The sequence below is a fragment of the Urocitellus parryii genome, chromosome 8 (assembly GCF_045843805.1).
Source record: "Urocitellus parryii isolate mUroPar1 chromosome 8, mUroPar1.hap1, whole genome shotgun sequence".
In the NCBI taxonomy this organism is placed as follows: Eukaryota; Metazoa; Chordata; class Mammalia; order Rodentia; family Sciuridae; genus Urocitellus; species Urocitellus parryii.
The window spans coordinates 115,355,460-115,370,469 of NC_135538.1; the positions used below are offsets into that span (position 1 = coordinate 115,355,460).

Below are 15,010 nucleotides of genomic sequence, written 5' to 3' on the forward strand. Positions count from 1 at the left end.
CCCAGGAGCTTGATACCAGCCTGGGAGACGCAGTGAGATCCCATCTCGAAACAAAACAAACAAAATCACTGATCTTTAGTCTCCTCCTTCATTAATGAATAGTCCATATCATCAGTGCATAAAGACTATGTGACCTAAGCTCATTTTAAAAAGGAGTATTTGTCAGCTGTCAGCCCTAAAGCAAGCTTGCCCCTTCCTTCCTTCCTTCCTTCCTTCCTTCCTTCCTTCCTTTCTTCCTTCCTTCCTTCCTTCCTCCCTCCCTCCCTCCCTCCCTTCCTTCCTTCCTTCCTTCTGCCCACCAGGGATTGAACCCAGAGGCACTCTAAGCCACATCCCCAGCCCTTTTTCATAATTTATTTTTAGACAGGATCTCAATGAGTTGCCTAGGGCCTCACCAAATAGCTGAGTCTGGCTTTGAACTCACAATCCTGCGGCAGCCTCCCGAGCCACTGAGATTACAGGCATGTGCCACCATGCCCTGAGGCAAGCTTTTTCTTACAGGGTCATATAATAGACATGTAGTACATAAGGAATGACAATATGTAAATGATGGAGTGTAGCTGTGTTCCAACAAAACTGTGTTTACAAAAATAAGCATCTGGTGAGCTGCAGTTTTCCAACTCCTAACCTACAGCAAGAAACTCACTTTAGAGAGGACACTGGTCAGTCAGACAGATCATGGGTAGACAATTTTAAGAATACACAGATGATCCTGGTGAAGGAAACCCAAAGCTAAAAGCTGAAGAGAGATCTGTGACTGCTCTCATTGTAACTTCAGCATTGTTTATATTCCCAAGCTCTCGCTGTGCTTGACAGTCAGTGTTCCTACTGAAGGGAACAGGATCCTGAAACAGGGCGCACATTCCCTGGCTTGCATATTAGTTGGCTAAAACAGTACTTCAAGAAAACCAGGGCAGAGGTCAATTTGAATGAAGTGAGATCCCCAGAGAAGTTGCAAAGAAAGTCACTTCTCACATTTCAGGAGCTCCCAGTGTTACCACGTTGCCATGCAGGATCCCTCTGTTAACCCATGCTTCTCTGCTCAGTATTATACCTCAATGAATCAGGTATCCCCACAGTCCCTGGAACCAGAAGATCTCCAATGGCAATAACTTCAGAACAGGTTTGTGTTTTAATGTCTAACAAAGCTATTTAGAACAAATTTCCCATGAAGTCCCATTTTCTCTACCTTTCTTTACTCTGAAAGTGCAGGAACAGGCCTGGTTCCAGTGCCAGCACATAAGAAAGGGAACAGCTGAAGGATGCAGGCCCATATCCACACACTTACCCCCACCACCACCACCACACACCAGTAAACCAAACTTGGGAAAAGCTGCTAAGGAAAACCAGAGGAAACATATTAGCAGAAAAGATCCAATCTAAAGGATCCAAGGCTAAAAAAGCCTGAAAAGAGTAATACAAAAGCCTTCTTAAGAAGATGTGATTATCAGGGACACTAGAGGGAAACAGAAGTGCCCATAAGCCTTTTTACCTTTTTCTAAGGTGAAAATGTTGGACCAGAAGCCTGGAAGTACAGAACTGACTTACATATATTATCCATTATGTTTATGGAGATGTACTCCTTGGCCACAATTAATTAGCAAGGGTCAGAAATATGGAAGACCAACATCCTTCATATACAAGCAAAAATGGCAAAGCAGGCACCCCAAGAAGCAACAGTTTCTATTTAGCAAGACCAGGGGAGGCTGGGCTCCTACAGCAGGATGGAACAAAGGGGCTGGAGTAAATCACAGAACTGGCTGCTTCTTGCAAAGGCTCCAGCTCCCCCTAATGGGCATCATCTGTAAGCACCATTTAAAGCAAGGTCATCTTCCATAGTTGGATTTGCTATATTCATTTATTTGTGCCAGTGAAAGAAGTGAAAAAACAAAAATAAACAAACAAAACAACTAGCTGTCCAAGAAGCACTCAGTAGTGATACTCAGAGGATGCATTTGCTTTCACTCTTCACAAGTTTTATCACAGTCCTTGATAACATCCACTCGATGGGCTAAACAGTCTAGCCGGCTCTCCAAGATCCACACTGAAATACTGGAATTGTTTCAGGGAAAAGCAGAACATGGTAAGGAGTTCAACAAAAGAACACTCTAAGAAACAGGTCATTCCCAGAACACACCTGGAGAGACCAAGGACAGCCAAAGGAGAATCAAAATAGTTATATGCCAGATTCAAACCAAAAGGGAAAGGCCAGCCTCTACATAAGAAGAAATAACACCTGTCTGAAAACACTTCTGAAGGTGGGTCAGCAATGGCATCCTATTAAAGCAAGGCCAGCTTCGCCAGTGGGCAGTGCTCAAAACCTAAATTATTATGCCTGGCAATGCAAGAAGTAGTCAGTGGGACAGTGACTCAGGTCCAGCATAACCCTGAGGGAAGAGAGGGAGTCAGGAGTCTTGAGAACCATGTACAAGACTAGCAGTAAAAGCAAGTACTAGAGAAAGAAGCACTGAGCCTGGAAGGCAGAGCTGGAGAATGGCACAGGCAGAGAGCTGTTCTCATCCTCACACTTCAGTGGCTAGAGATGTAGTAACTGGATAAAATAGAAATACCACAACTAATAAATGCTATGCCTGATCAAACCTCGCTACGACCCTGCTAAATACAGACTCTGTCCAAATCAAATGGATAATTCCCTGGAGGCAAATGGAAGTGGGCATGTACTCAGAGCGGACAGGGACTCATTTCATTGCATAACTCTGCTCTCCAGAGAACAAACAACATACACAAGCATCCCAGGCTACATAGGAATGAGCGGCTTTAGTTTGCTCTAGAGGTCAGTGAAATAATGGAAAGACTCAAACTGGTTATAATGAAATTGGAAAACCCAAATTTGACGTCACTGTGATCCATACAGTTTTACCACACAGAGCAAGAGAGACGTGGCAGAGCCTGAGAAGAGGAGTAGAGCAAGTGGGATCCAGGCCTCTGAAAATGCAGGTGGGCACTGCCTCTTCCCAGGGCCCCTCAGCAGCATGCACAGCCCCCAGAAGGCTCAGGCCTGGGGCCACGTACAGGCCTCACTCCAGCGGTTCTTGCTCCCCCTGCCTCAGTCTCCTTGTTCACCGAGTCCCGGTCAGATGACCGCCCGCTGGCCATGCTGTCTAGTGAATGGCAGGAAACAGCGTTGTACAGCGCCTCGTAGGGACCCTCCTCTTCAGTATTTGGGTCAAAATCGATGATCAGTTCAGTTACTGCTTTTTCCACATCACCTGGAGAGGAGGGTGGGGACAAAAGAGTCAATAAGAGAGGGCACAATCAAGGGCTCCAACCAAAGCCTCTGTAGCCATCTGAACTTGACAAACACTAGCCCCAAGAAGGAAAATGATCACTTTGCTCCAGGGACAGGAATAAATACAGAATTTCAGCTGCTCTTTATATCCTGTGATCTGAACAGATTTTTCTCTAATTCAATATGAAAGGGCTGGGGGTGCAGCTCAGCAGTAGCAAGTGCTTGCCTAACGTGCACACAGCCCTGGAATCCATTCCCTGGCCACCAAAAAGGAAAAGATAGACAGAGAAAAGGAAAGCCCCTCGACATCCATAAGGCATCCTTTCCAAAACCTTTATGAAATCCCCAAATGTCTCAATACTACGAGGGCATAAACTTAACCAAAAAAAGAGCAAAGTATAACTGAAAACTGAAGCAAATCCTTTAAATTCTTTAGGAAGAGCCTCCATGTGCTCAAGCAAACCAGAGGATAGCAGAGCCTTTCTGAAAGGGAGGTGGCATGCAGCCGGGAGACCCCTGGCTAGACAAACACCATCCACAACCCCAGGACACTGGCAGGATCTGTGGCTGCAAAACTATTGACTGTGGAAACTGTCTCTGGGTGGACTGTAAATAGTCAAAACTATAAATGTAAACCCTTGAAAGCTAAGAGCTTACTGAGTGACTGATCTCATTACTAGCAGATTAGGAGGTCAAGGAAAACGAGTGCAAGGAGATGAAGACTGCATAACTGAGACGGCTGGAGGGACGCTGCTAACCCTCTGCCCCGGAGCAGGAAAAGGATCCACTCTGCTCTCTCTGGAAGGACCCGTTCCCTTTTTCATTTTGAGTTCTGTTCCATTTCTCTAGCCTTCATTATTACCATCTGTATTGGGGGAAAGGAGTCGGTCCTTTTGTTGTTGTTGTTGTTTTTAAATTTTGTTTTTTAGTTGTAGATGGACATACTTTGATTTTATTTATTTATTTTTATGTGCTGCTAGGATCGAACCCAGGGCCTTACACATGTTGGGCAAGCATTCTACCACTGTGCCACCACCCCAGCCTCAGTCTTTATTTTGTCTTTGTTATTCATCACACCAAGGCCCCCAAAAGCTACTCAATAATCTGAAAAGGGATCCTGGCTAATGAAGAACAGGCCGGACTGCAGACCACACCTAATGACCAAATGACATATTACCAAAATCTGCCATGTACACATCTACCAACCAGAATACATCTATGAAAAAAACACTATGGGTCAACTATGCACAAAGCACAAAAGTATGCTAGAAAAAGGTTTCACCGAGATCTGAATTTATCTTGGGATGATCCTGCCATCTACACATCCCAGAGCTGACTGCAAAAACTGAGAAAAAACACAGTAGGAAAGAAGCCCACGGCCAAAGACCTACGCTGAAGTCCAACAAACCTTCACACAGTAGTTGGAAAAAACAAACTGAACATAAACTTATTAAGTACTCACAACCCCCTGAAATTATTTTTTGAATTGAGATTTTTCCATTCTGCCCAAGCACATTCAACTCTTTTGAGGCTGAGAGTCCCTTTCCTGTCAGAGAAGAGTCTCCTCACCCTGAGACTTTGGTGCTACGGAGTCCGTGATGGAGAGGAGAGCTGGCTGGGGCGTGGAGGTTTTCTCTATGTCTTTTGTACTTCTCTTTCCAATCATGTGATCTACATGGAAAGATTTTTTAAAAGGAAGAAGAAGCTGCACCAAATACAAGTGCCTCAGTCTGGTTAGTATTTCCCCAGTCACCCCAACAGTGACATAGACAATACCTTCAATAAGTGCTGCTATCTGCTGGCTCTTCTGAGAAGGCAGTTCCCGCACAGTGTCTAGGGCAGTCAGTCCATGGTTATCTTTTATGTTGACATCAATTCCTAGAAAGGCAGAGCAGGTGGACCAGCAAGTGAGCATTTATCTTAAGCCAGCCTCAGAGAAGGTCAAATTCCAGGACACCTCCAGCTCCCAAGTAGCACACCCAATATTTTTCATCTGAAGCTATTTAGTAACTGAGGACTGGTCCACACACTTCTACCCAATCCGCAGAGACACAAACACACTGGGTTCAAATGCAGCCAGCAAAACCGCCCTCTGAGGAGCCTAGGGACAAACAATCCCATCCCTGGCATGCTGTGTAGACAAGAGCGCTGCCGACCTCTCACCTGCAGCCAGCAGGATTTGTACCACATCGGTCTTGCCAAACAAAGCAGCCTCATGCAAAGCACTGCCCATCTCCGTCTGGAAAGCAAATGAGAGCGCAGAGCAGGATGTCATCAGGGCAGTTTGGGGTGGCTTCACATGACAAATGGGACATAGATAAGAAGGGACAGGAAAATAAACTACACACAGCCCTCTGTCATTATCTTTCCAACTTTTTTGTTATGGATTCCAAAACCACCAGCTGGATCCATACATCAAGGCCACCGGGCGCACCAGAGGCCACGTGTGAGGAATCATCACTCCTGGAGCCACCATCAAACAACCCAACTCGTTCTTCCCAGCGGAAGGACATGAGAAGAGAAGTGAGAGGGAAGTAAAATGCTTTCACTTCAAACGTGGATCAGTCAATGCCGAGCCTAAGGAGCCATTCGTCCCAGCGGGGAAGGCTGACAGGGAGGGTGGAGCCCGGTCCCCTGGAGCCTCCACTGAGGAGACTCTGAAGGACAAGGGGGCAGTGGGAATACACGTGTAGGAAGATAATGAGACTTTTCAGTTTTGAGGGCACGCCCATTAGCATGTCTTTTCAGGGTTCAATATGTCACCCCCTGAAAAGAAATTAAAAAATAACCATCTTACTCCAAGAGCTCATTTGTCTCTAAAGTTTCACACTGAAACGAGTCAACAAATGGAAGCATCCGAAACGTGATGGAAAACAGCTAAACAAGAACCCCCCCAGCAGCATGGTACTTATGCCTTTTCTGTCTAAGTCCCTGGTGCCTAGGTGGTGCACCGCCCTGCTACCTGGTAGTTGCTGTCCATGCCAGCATCCAGGAGGACCTGGACCACAGCCCTGTGGCCATTCCTTGCTGCAAGGTGCAGCGGGGTGTGCTTCTTAGTGTTGCAACTCAAGAGGTTGGGGTGTGCGTTGAGGAGCATCTTCACCACCTCCAGCCGCCCGTAGAGCGCTGCCAGGTCCAGGGGGGTCTCGAATTTGTTGTTTCGCATGGTGGGGTCTGTGAGCTCCTCCAAGAGCACCTTCACCACCTCCGTGTGGCCATACTGTGCTGCACAATGCAGGGCTGTCTCGTTGTCATTATTCTGAGGGTTAACAAGCACATCATGTCAGAAAGGGGGCAGGTTGGCATCTGCTGGGGGAAACACACATAAAACCACTGAAATTTAAATGAGAAAAATAGCAGCAATATTTGGCGACTAATAAGGCATTCTCCACCATAAACAAGCCTGGCTGCTCCCATCAGCCACATCTTCCCCGAGTTCCTGCAAGAGGGGAACAGATATCCCCCCAAAATTTGCAGACTCTTGTGTACTGTGAAGGGCGTGTCTCCAGGCAGGCAGGAGAGTGAATGAGGGAACGTGGCAGGCATTTGGTATAAGTCCTGGCACGGACACATGCTAATCATATCACTGCCATTGTTCCATTTTAACTTCAACTGGTTTTACAAGAATTTCTACTTGTTCAACCCGTGGTTCTGATTCTGTATTTGTCAACCATCCACAGTCTTTCACACAAGCTTTACAAAAAGAAATTGTCATCTGTGTAACTTCTTGCATGCAAATCAATCAGCCAAAAATGAAAATAATAGAGCAGAGCTCAAACATCACTCTCAAGGTTATCAGCTGACAGCCATATCCAGGAGAGGGACGCCTTGGCTTGGTTGCAGAGGAACGCGGGACCCTGACACTGCACCGCTTCTATTCCCGGAACCTGCACCCATCAATGCATGCAGTATCTACTTCATTAAAACAGCCGCCAGCACAGGGAAGAATTTCTTATGTAAGAAAAACACAATCAGATGCTGGAATGTTGGCATGAGAGGTGCAAAATATTCAAATGTAATGGTGCTGTCAATTCAAATTCACAGCCCATGGTCCTCTAATACAAGTTTGTTTCAAACTAAACATAAAGTCTGGGATTAAAATGGGAGAAGTTTGTGCTTTCTCAACCATCAGAAGCAAAATGTTAGTCATTCCAATTATCAGGTTTGGGGATTTTTTTGTTCGTTTGTTTGCAGTGCTAGAGAAGAACCCAGGGTATTGTGAATGCTAGGAAATCACTTTACCACTGAGCTACCTCCCCCAGCCCACCAACTACATTATTTTTTTAACAATATTAATTATATGCAATTACAGTGGAAATAATTTCCATGATTTCTCTTTTTTTGAGAAGCATTAATGAAAATAATTCTCCCACAGTATTTTCAGATTCCCATATTTATCCAGGAGGCCACTTTTGGAAAACAAATATTAAGAGGAGGCTTGGTCAACAAGTTAATATTGTGCACCTTTCAGTGGTTCAAACAGTAACAATTAAATATATCTACAATTGCTTTAATTCTAATGATGAAATTAAAAGTGACAGATTAGGAGTTACCCAAACATGCATGCAATTCCATCTGCTTTTGATCTGGCATTAAACTGCATCATTTTTCACATCTACACAAAGTATACCAGAAAGATCCAGAGCTGCTGGGAGCAAGGCCCCAGAAGGTCAGAATGGCAGCAAAGAAAATTATAAAAATGAAATAAGGACAGAAAAGGTCATAGCAGGGACACATGCAAAGGTAAATGCACACAAATAAATAGAGGATGTGGAAGGAGCAGTACTGAACTCAATCAGCTCAGGGAGAGCAGACGTGGAGAAAGTAGAGCTTCCCTGGCCGCAGAGCGCACACAGCCCATCAGCAATGTCTCCTATGACACAAAGGGCCCTACAAGCAAATTCCACACCAACCTAGGTGTCCGCAGGAAGGGGAGACAGTGGGCAGAAAGCAAATGCTGTGCCAAACAAATCAATGGGAACACCTGTTTGGAAAGCCAACTTCCTATTAGGCTATGGCATGAGTTAGTTCCCCGAGCAGACCCAGGGCTGTTGCTTTGCTTTCTCCTGATGAAAGCACAGCTACATCATCAATTCACAGGAGCTTTCTGTCAAGTGATGCTGGAGCACAGCTGGCAACCCAAAGAAGTTTAAGAGGATTCTCTGGGTTTAAATCTCAAGATTAGCGTGACAGCGAGGGCCAAGAAGTCAGCTTACTCTCATTAAAACTCCAATTTAGAAAAGCTTCTGTTTACTCTGAAGCAAATGGTAGTGTCTCTTTTATTTTCAAGTTATCTCCCAACATCTAGAATAACTTGTCCTTGATTTTGTAAAATGGATGACATTAGGGTCTGAAGAAATATAAAATCCAGATTATACAACAATAACAACAAAATATGAAGGCTGGGAGCAAAGCTTGTAGAGCCCATGCTCAGCATGCATGAGGGCTGGGGTTCAATCTCCACCCCCGCCCCTTCCAGAAACAAAGGAAGAAAAAAGAATGAAAAGTCTATTGTATTTATTTTTTTTCTTTTTTGCCAAAATAATGGCAACTATCACAAAGCTGGTTGGCTACAGGCAAAATCTTGATGGATGCCTGGCGTGGTGGTGCACACCTATGATCCCAGCTACTAGGGAGACTTGAGGCAGGAGGCAGCCTGGGCAATTTGGGGAGACCCTGTCTCAAAATAAAAAAGTTGGGGGGACTCGGGGGAAAAAAAGGTCTTTAGAAAAATCTTGATCACTACTGGCAAATTTCCTGCCTCATGTTAAAAGGTCTAACCACATCTCTGCGGAAAGTTATGCTCATATTCACAGCGTAGGAGGCACCTCAGTATGTCTCAGCCTTGCCAGATCTGGCCTGGTAATTATAATTCTCTTGGGGTTCACATCTGCGGTGACCACATCTCTCTACCACTGAACACACGCCATCACAACAGGCTCTTACTTTGGTTTCCACTTTGAGCTTGACCACTCTTGGTTAAGAAATCACAAAGTGCTGACTCATGGACCCATAAGAAAGGGAGGGATTCCCAGGAGAGGAAAAGACTGCTAATCACCTGGACTCCTTCCCTTTCACACCTTCCAAATAACATTATGGGGGTCTCACAATACCTTGAGAGTTCCCAACTACTATGAGTGTGGACCGGGGGAGGGGAGTGGGGTGAAATACCCCAATGTTCTCTGAAGCCTTTTGCACAAACTCTCCATTCCTTCCCACCTTAAGACTCGCTTTCATTTCTCCTTGCAATGGTCAGTGACTCTAAGAGAAAAGGGGTCTCTGTGCATACTCCTTCCATCTTAAGACACCAATCACAATCTATTATATATATTCAAAAACAACAAGCAGCAGAAAGCCATACAGAAGAACTCCCATAGCCTTTCTCTCTTGGAACTATGTGAGGACTATCACCTCCCGGTGATTACAGCCCACTGTTGACAGAAACCTATGTTAAGGACACCTGGGCTACAGTTCTCTGTGGCAAGGACAATACAGGCTCTAGAAATATCGTAATTGGAAAAAACACTGGGTCTACTGAGATTGAGAAGACAGAGAAAACAGGATAACTGAGTCCATCATTCAAAGAAAAAGAAAAGTTGGACTTAGTCTTAATACTTAATTCTCTTTTTCTTAATCACTCTGTAAACTCTGGAAAGTAGAACTCTAACCAGAAGATGGAAGGTTTAGGAAAACAGATGCCAAACAAGAAACAAAAAAATCAGTGGAATCCAAGACGAGGCTGTTGGGCAGTAATGACTTGTGTTTATCACTAAGAAAAACAAACACATGAGTAAATAAAATAAAGAACAGATGGCTGACCTTTCAGATGACAGAAGGAAGATGATCCTTGCTCAGGGTGGAAAGTTGGCCTAGATCAGAAGTTCTCAAACCAGCTTCCTTTTGGATTACCAGGGGCTTAAAAACAACTAATAGCTGGTCCAATACCAGACTTGCCAAGAAAGCACCTCAGAGAGGAAGGCCCAGGAAACCAATGTTTAAAAAAAACTTCCCAATCTGGCAGGCATCAGCCTAAGCACTCAGTCTTCATCCTCAAGAATGAGACAAGGGCTGGGGCTGGGGCTCAGTGGCAGAGCGCTTGCCTAGCATGTGTGAGGCACTGGATTCGATCCTTAGCACCACCTATAAATAAACAAATAAAATAAAGGCATGCTGTCCATCTACAACTACCAAAAAAATTAAATACTAAAAAAAATAAAAGAATAAGAAAACAGAGATCATGTCCTTGTGACAGGATGAACAAAAAAGGATATAATGTCACTTTTGTGGCATTTCTGCCAAAAATGTATGGCATGCAATCATGAGGAAATATCGAACAAACCTAAACTGAAGAACAGTTTACAAAACAACTGGCCTATGCTCTTACAAAATGTCAATGTTACAAAAGAAAAGAAAGGCTGAGGAACTGTTCCATATCACGTATGATCATGGATTGGATCCTGACCCAGAAAAAGAAAATCCTCTAAAGCATATTATCGGATGCCGGGCACAGTGACACACACCTATAATCCCAGAGACTCAGGAGGCTGAGCCAGGAGGATCACAAGTTCAAACCTAGCCTCAGTAACTTAGCAAGACCCCATCTCAAAATGAAAAATACAAAGGACTGGGAATGCAGCTTAGTGGTAAAGCACCCCTGGGTTCCGTACCACTGGGGATTAGGGGGAGGACATTACATTACTGAGACAACTGGCAAAATGTGAACATGGATCCTAGATAATAATATTGTATCAATTTTGAATTTTCTGAATATGATAATTATATCATGGTTTTATAAATGAATGTCCTTGCTTTTTAGAGACTAAGGTTGAAGAACTAATCGAATAATTTAGGATCAAAGAGTCATAATGCTGATGACTTCATCTTGACTAGTTCATCTTGACTCAGGAGGATCACAAGTTCAAGCATAGCCTCAGCAACTTAGCAAGACCTGTGTGTGTGTGTGTGTACAGGAAAAGCAAATGGGACAAAATGTTAACAATCTGAGTAATAAGAATATATGCAGTTCACTGCATTATTATTATTAGAACCTCTTTTAAGTTGAAATTTTTTTTTCAAAAAAAGTTGTTTAAAAGCTTCGCAGGTGATTCTGATGCACTCAGACAAGCTCAGGAGCATTTGGAGACAATCAGTCTAAATAAAACTCCAAGTCCCTTCCAGCTGACACTATGAATTATCTTTAAGTGAACAGAAAAATAGGCATGTTGCTCACTTTATGATGGCCAGACTGAGTTAAAATTGTTTCAACAGTGGGTTTAGTGAACACTTTTGTTGTGTTGCAGTGGGGATTGAACCCAGGGGTGCTGTACCATTGAGTTACACCAGTAACTTTTTTTTTTTTTTAGTTGTTAACAGACTTTTATTTTATTTATTTGTATGTGGTGCTGAGAATCGAACCAAGTGCCTCACACATGCTAGGCAAGCATGCTACCACTGAACCACAACCCCAGCCCCTACACCAGTAACTTTTTTGAGGTGCGGAGACTGGCATTGAATTTCTAATCCTCCTGCCTCAGCCTCGGGAGTCACTGGGATGACAGGTGAGTGCCACCTTGCTCAGTGGAAATGAAAAATTTTCATAGTTCTACCTTAGCTATGCATGATTCACATAAGCACTGGTTTTTACTGACTTACTGAAAAAGGAGAGGGCCCCAAATGTTAAAAAGGAACATCAAAGCTCTTGAAAACCACATCTGTTCCCAAAAAGGCACCTAAGACTTCTAATTTTTTACCAGTGCTAGATAGGATTTAGCATTCGAATATAACTTAGCAAATCAATTCCTCGACACAAACCAAGTCAATAAAAGCCACTGAGGACAAAACCTAATGAGGCTGGCAAGGCTCTACAGGACCTCCATCCTCCAACAACCCAGCACCTCCCTCCCCTCACCGCCAGGTGCATCATTTGGCCTTTCAGAGTAGATGGAAGGATTTCAAAAGGAGAAGTATATTTTTATTACATTTAGACTAGTTTTCCTTGAGATGTGCAAAACCTAAGGATAGGAAAACATACCTTTGAGAACCAAAGTTATAGCATTTAATCAAAGCTTCATATGCTAAATAAGCCACTGCAGGAAATAACAACCTCAAGGTCCCTTCCCGCAAAACAGAATCCTGACTAATGGAGCAATGGAGCAACGTTTCACTAAACATCTTCTACTAGCCACAAAGATTCCAAAATGCCCTTTCAGAAATACTACTATAATCACACAGATTTTGAAAAATGAGGATTTTAAATATTATTAGTTGCTGATACTTTTACTTTAATGTGTTTTACTATTACTTATTAAAATTCTGAAACAATCCAGCAAGGTAAATAGGTGGTAATGACCCATTTTACAGAAAAAGAAACCGAGACACAAATTAAGCAATTTGTTCAAGTTAACAAAACCAAAAAGTAGCCACCTAGAACCTATTCAGGTTTGACAGGAAAGCCTGGGACCTGTGAGTTCTCTGTTGCTGTGCACCATCCACAAAACAGCTGAAGTATAGAATCTGCCTATTTGATAACAAGAATTTACTAAAAAGACCAAATTAAAAAAAAAATATTTTAAAGAATGGGCCAAAACAGGGCCGATGTGTTCTACCACCTCAAATCAAAAGGCTTTTCCACCATTAAGGCCCAACAGCTAATGAAAATCTCCTCCAAGGCCCTCCCAGGTCATTTTGTGGGGAGTTGCTACATTGGACTTTCTCAAAGAAAAGCATGAAATCTCTGCCTTGAGTCTGTAAACATCAGAAGTACCTTGGTCTCTTCCCCAGGGTAGCTGTATTCAGAGCAAGTAAAAAGTAGCTAAGGCAGATAATGTAGCACCTCCACCAAACTCCAGATTGTTGTCAAAAAGTAAACAATTTCAATCAAACTTCGGGTGGAAAGGCAGCAGGGGAAGGCCCTGGGTGCTGAGGCTGGGCCAATCAAAACCAGGCCTATCAGGCCACTACCTGTGTCTACCACCAGGCAAGCGCCCTGCTTGGTCCTGCAACACAGTTTCCTGTTTCAGAGCCCTTCATGGGTCAAGAGTGACAAGCAGAAAGTGAAGTTAATGGCTAGAGAGATTGGCCTGAGTTTTTAGAACATCTAAGAGAAACACAAACTCCAGGAAATGAGAAGAAAGCGGCAAGCAACAGCTTTTAAAAGAATAAGCTGGAGTCACCTGTGTCTTTCCCTACACCTCCACCCCCGCTACTGAAATCTGAAGGAAAATCAGATTCCACTTCAAAAAATATATAGAAAGCAGACCAAAATAAGAATCTTAATTCCAAGAAATACAATTTAATTGTTTATCTGTCTTTATTTGAAAGTAAGTTAATTTGACTGCATTTTCTTTTTTGAATTTAAATGATTTAGAAATCACAATAGTAAATTAAGTATATAATGTGATCCTTTCTATCTCTTTATTCCTACCATTTCAGATGTTCTCCACCTTTCTGGAATTAGCATTAGTTTTAAAAATAAAATCAAAACCTACTGCAGCTGCATTTTCCTATTCTCAGACAAGCCAAAAGCAGATGGGCTGAAGCAGATGACAGTCAGGGGGACAAGGAGGAGCCTGAGTGGACAAGAGTGGAAGCCAGAGAGCGCCATGGAGGGGGTGCCGAGTGGAGAAATGATGCAGAGAAATCCTGGCAGCAAAGTACACACCTTGGCATTGATATAAGGATCAAAGGGGCCGTACTTTTTGAGTTCTTTGATCTCAAGAGCATTCTACAAAAAGGAGAGGAAAAAGAAAGTGTAATGATAAAATGGATGAAATACATCAAAGCAATACAGAGTCCCACAGGGGCCCAACACTAGAACTCCGGTCTGCCCTCTGGATGTGTCACAAGGAAGTTAATGGGGAAGACAATCTCTAGGGCACCTCACTCATTACCCCCCTTTTATCCAAGCATCTAAATGGAACCACATTAATGGTTTTTAAATAAATCAATGTAGTTCTTGTAACTAACTAGATCCATTAGGTTCTTCAAGCTACTTGAAGACATTTGCCCAGTCCCTGCCCCACCCACCTGCCTGCCAGATACTCAGAGCATTAGGCTGGTATCCCACCCACCAAGGAGTACTCTAGGTAGGAGGTGGCCGTGAGCAGGACAAGCTAGCAGACTGAAGTGGCTCAAACTTCAAGCAGCTGTGCTCCAAGGCGAAAGTGGGCAAAGACAGGATTAGAAATGGGTGATGCCAATTGCTTAGATGAGAAGGACTTTAATGGGTGGCCAGATTTTTCAACATTGAAGAATATTAGTTATAAGCAAGCTTCATTTTTTTAAAAATATTTTTTAGTTGTCAATGGATCTTTATTTTATTTATTTATATGTGGTGCCGAGAATCAAACCCAGTGCCTCACACAAGCTAGGCAAGTGCTCTACCACTGAGCCACAACCCCAGTCCCATAGGCAAGCTTCTTTACATATCTCCTCCGGTGAATAGAAATCATCCTTGCAGTCAGGAGGAGTAAAATCACACTTAGATTCTAAAGAGGCAATTCTAAAGAGATGCTTCTCATTCCAAATGTTATGGACAAACATTCTCACTGATGATCTTAAGTGTCTGCTGCTTACTATCCTGAAAATACATCCCCAGGTGGGGGAGAAAAGCTGAATAACAGCTACATACACACAATCTCCAAACTGACATATTTGGGAACTCTCATTTTTTCAGGCTTCAGAGAGAAGCTACCCTTGTCTGAATAAAGTCATGCTCTTAATAGTTCACTGAGAATCTTGTCCTGTTAAAAAAGATGGACT

At 43.4% G+C, this 15,010-nt stretch overlaps 1 protein-coding gene across 5 annotated transcripts in view; it reads right to left on the reverse strand.

The window, feature by feature from the left end:
• Nucleotides 1-15,010, reverse strand: part of Anks1a (ankyrin repeat and sterile alpha motif domain containing 1A) — a 179,948-nt gene that overhangs the window by 87,691 nt on the left and 77,247 nt on the right. For 3 of the 5 annotated variants that reach the window (XM_077802233.1, XM_026383383.2, XM_026383386.2), the window contains exons 4-9: nucleotides 13,911-13,973; nucleotides 6,213-6,509; nucleotides 5,414-5,489; nucleotides 5,027-5,128; nucleotides 4,820-4,921; nucleotides 3,034-3,230 (exon numbers count right to left, since the gene is read on the reverse strand). In XM_077802233.1, the coding sequence (XP_077658359.1) occupies nucleotides 3,034-3,230; nucleotides 4,820-4,921; nucleotides 5,027-5,128; nucleotides 5,414-5,489; nucleotides 6,213-6,509; nucleotides 13,911-13,973 (837 nt within the window). The remainder of the gene's footprint in view (nucleotides 1-3,033; nucleotides 3,231-4,819; nucleotides 4,922-5,026; nucleotides 5,129-5,413; nucleotides 5,490-6,212; nucleotides 6,510-13,910; nucleotides 13,974-15,010) is intronic. The other 2 variants (XM_026383384.2, XM_026383387.2) reach the window with 1 other exon arrangement.